General features: G+C 66.8%; 1 protein-coding gene across 1 annotated transcript in view; it reads right to left on the bottom strand.

Annotated features, from left to right (window-relative positions):
* MROH5 (maestro heat-like repeat family member 5) overlaps nt 1-3,319 on the bottom strand; it is a 40,942-nt gene that overhangs the window by 3,246 nt on the left and 34,377 nt on the right. The window contains exons 23-25 of the mRNA XM_005877811.2: nt 1,620-1,757; nt 1,136-1,250; nt 276-419 (exon numbers count right to left, since the gene is read on the bottom strand). Of these exons, the coding sequence (XP_005877873.1) occupies nt 276-419; nt 1,136-1,250; nt 1,620-1,757 (397 nt within the window). The remainder of the gene's footprint in view (nt 1-275; nt 420-1,135; nt 1,251-1,619; nt 1,758-3,319) is intronic.

Raw genomic sequence — 3,319 nt, 5'->3', positions numbered from 1 at the left:
GAACAAACTCGGGTTCTCCTGGCGATGTCCCTCCCCAGACCCCAACCCCGACCCATCTGGGCGCCTGCCCTGCCCTGCATCCCTCAGGGGGCGGGAGACAAAGATGGGGGTCGTCCGGCTCCCACAGCCCTGCCAAGAGGCCACCCAGCCCGTTCTACAGACGAGGAAGCTGAGGGGGAAGCCATGGCCCCTAATGACCCGCTGCAAGGGACAGAGCTGGGATTCCAGCCCCCGGGCCTGGCCTACACCTGGTGCCCGGCCGCCCCGGCCCTCACCTTCTCGGGGTGGAAGAGGATGTTCCCCAGGCCCTGCAGGCTCAGCACCCGCACCGCGGGGCTGGGGTCCCTGATGCTCTGGGCCAGCACCATCAGGGCGTCCGGTTCGGGGAGCACCTCCAGCAGGGCCGGGCTGTAGAGGAACTGGGGGCCCCCAAGGGCAGGCAACTTGGCCTGGCCCCCTTGCCCCTCCAGGGGTGGGCTCTAGGACCAGGGGTCGGTAGGGGTTTTGGGGTGGCGGTCGGCCAGCACCCTCTGGGTATCCTGGTTAACAAGCATTGGAAACTGGCCTCCAGGCGGGTTCGACCCTTCGGGTGTCGCTGCAGAAACTGAGGCTCGGAGGGGAAAGGGCTTTGCCCGGGGCCCCACGAGCAAGGCCGGGGCCAGCATCCCTCACTGCCTGCTCCTGGGACCCCGGGACAGAGCCCGCGGAGGGTGACGTTCCTGCCGGCAGGGTGGGGCGGGAGCGGCCCCAGGCTCGGATCTGGGTTTCCCCCTCCCAACGTCCTCATAGGAATGACAGGCCCCCACTCGGCACTGTCCCCAGCTCACAGCGGCAACGCCGGCCTCCCCGCCTGTCTGCTTCTAACGGCCACTTCTAGCGTCAGTCGCAGGGGGAACTGGGTCCCGGAGGGAGGAGAGGACGGGCAGAACTTCCGGCCAGGGGTGCCCGACCTACACTCGGACCTCAGCCCTGCAGGGGGCCTGGGAAGGGGGACCCAGCCAGGAGCCGGCGTGGGAAGGAGGGTGGGAGGGGTCTGCCCCTCCTCGGGGCGAGGTCCGGGTGTGGGTCCCGATGGGGCGCCGAGGCAGCTGGAGGGGGTTCAGGCCTGGTGGAGGGCGCCTGCCCGCCCACCTACCTCATTGAGGATGAGGATGGCCACCTTCCTCGCCCGCTCCTCCCGGCTCTGCAGGCTGGGCAGCAGCTGGCTAGTCACGGCCTTGATCTGCCTGCAGGGGCTCTGCACCATGGCCCTGGGGGTGGGGGTGGGCAGGGGGGCGGGAGCTGGGTCATGGGAAAGCCCCATGCCCACCTTCCCGCCACCACCCAACCCGTCCTGGGCCAGGCGGCTGGAGGTGCCACTGAGTGTGGGTGGGCACCATCTCAGAGTGGGCTTCCGGTCCCTCTGCAGCCACTGGGTGCCACGCCTGGGCTGGGCATCGGGGCGAGGGAGGAGCAGGCACGGCCCTGTCCCCTTAAGGGCCTCGGGCTGGGCTGGGGTCTGGGGGAGACGCCTGCAGCGTCTCTGGGTTCACAGGGCACAGAGGTGTGCTCTTCCCTGCTCGCGGGCTGTGTGCACCTGCGTGAGCCCCCGGGGCTGTTCTCCGAGGCCCTGCCCCTACCTGGCCAGGAGGCCCACACCCTGTGGGTAGGTGTCCAGGGTGGTGAAGAGGTCCCAGGCGTCCTGCAGCTCCAGGCGGGCAAAGTCCTGACAGTGCCCGGTGGTGAACAGCAAGCTCTTCAGTGCCTCCAGCGACATGCTGCGGGGGGAGGGGGAGCAGGGGTGTCACGGGACCAGTCCTGTCCCCGGGGAAGGTGTGCCTCCCATTGTGCACAGAAATGCTCAGTGTTCTGAGTCACAGGTTGGAGGGGTCCCAGCTGAGCCTCGAGGGACGGTGCCCTTTAAATGTGGGGCTAAGAGGCCGGCCGGTGTGGCTCAGCGGTTCAGCAGACCTATGACCCAGGAGGTCAGGGTTCAATTCCTGGTCAGGGCACATGCCCGGGTTTCGGGCTCAATCCCCAGTGTGGGGTGTGCAGGAGGCAGCCGATCAATGATTCTCATCGATGGTTCTATCTTCCTCTCCCTCTCCCTTCCTCTCTGAAATCAATAAAAAAAAATTTAAAAATAAATAAATGTGGGGCTAAGAGTCCAGAGAGGGCACAGGAGGGAGGGAGAGGAGAGCCCAGGGCTGCGAGGCATCAGGGAAGCCCAGAGAAGGGTCCACCTGCAGCTCCCGATGGGAAGCCAGGCTGCACGGACACCTGCCCGCCTGTGGCAGAGAGAGCGCCAGCGTGAAGCTTGGTGACCGAGTGCCGGCCAGTGACCCGGTGTCATTCCAGGCACCGCCCCTGCACAGGCTTGGGGGACCCGGTACGGCCACACCCCCTACAAAGGAGCAAGTAGTCCAGAGGGTGACAGCCCGTCCTGGTCACACGGCCTGGCCAGGGGTGGCAGAAGTGGCGTCGAACCAGGCCCCTGGCTCCGAGCCTGCGCTGTGAGGCCGTGGCCATGGGCCAGGCCCGCAGGAGGGTGCAGGTGCGGTGCAGGGCCCTGAGATGCAGGCCCCCAAGAAGCAGGGTGCCCGCTCTGTGCCCGTCCCCGTCCAGGCCACCCCGCGCCTGTCCTATCCGCCTGGGCGTGTCAGCGCGCCCTGGGACCAGCCCATCACTCCTGCCAGCCACCTGCTGAGCAGATTTGCAAAACCAAGTGCCAGAGGCCGAAACGCCGCTGCCCGGGGTCCCCGGTGGCACCGACCCCAATGCCAGCCGGCTTGGCGTCTTGTCCAAGAGGTTTCTAGGCCACTGGTCTCGGCCAGGGAGTGGGGCTGGCTCCGGAGAGGGGGGCCTCGGGGCAGCGTGTTTTGTGACCCTGGTGTCAACGCTCGCTCGGAAGCTTCTGGCTTCGTGCCCGCTTGTCCCCGTGGTCTGACCTGGGCCTTCTCGGGGCTCCTGCTCGGCTCTGCCTTTTTTTTGGGTGGGGCCGCCGAGGGGCCGGGCTGTGCAGGCAGCTTCCTCCTCCCGCCCCCGCCCTGCGTTCCAGGAGGAGGACGTTTTATTAGCTGATTAGGGAAGATTCATGCGTTCTGCGCGGCGATCTGACTAAAAAAGGAACTTGACGCACATTCGGATTCAGAAGCCGTGCGAGAGCAGCGGTGTTTTTCCCGGTGCCGCCCTGGGGCAGAGCCGTTAAAGTGACAAACTGCGGGAAGCGCATCCTAACACAAACAAATGGGAGAGTGGGCCCCGTGGCTTTACAGACGGGCTCATGGGGCTTCTCCAGGCGCGGTCTGTGCCGAGGGAGACGGGCCCCACCCCCCCCGCG

This window comes from Myotis brandtii, unplaced genomic scaffold (assembly GCF_000412655.1).
Source record: "Myotis brandtii unplaced genomic scaffold, ASM41265v1 scaffold532, whole genome shotgun sequence".
Taxonomy (NCBI): domain Eukaryota; kingdom Metazoa; phylum Chordata; class Mammalia; order Chiroptera; family Vespertilionidae; genus Myotis; species Myotis brandtii.
The sequence above is the reverse complement of the archived record's forward strand: the minus strand, read 5'-3'. Positions and strand labels throughout refer to the sequence as shown.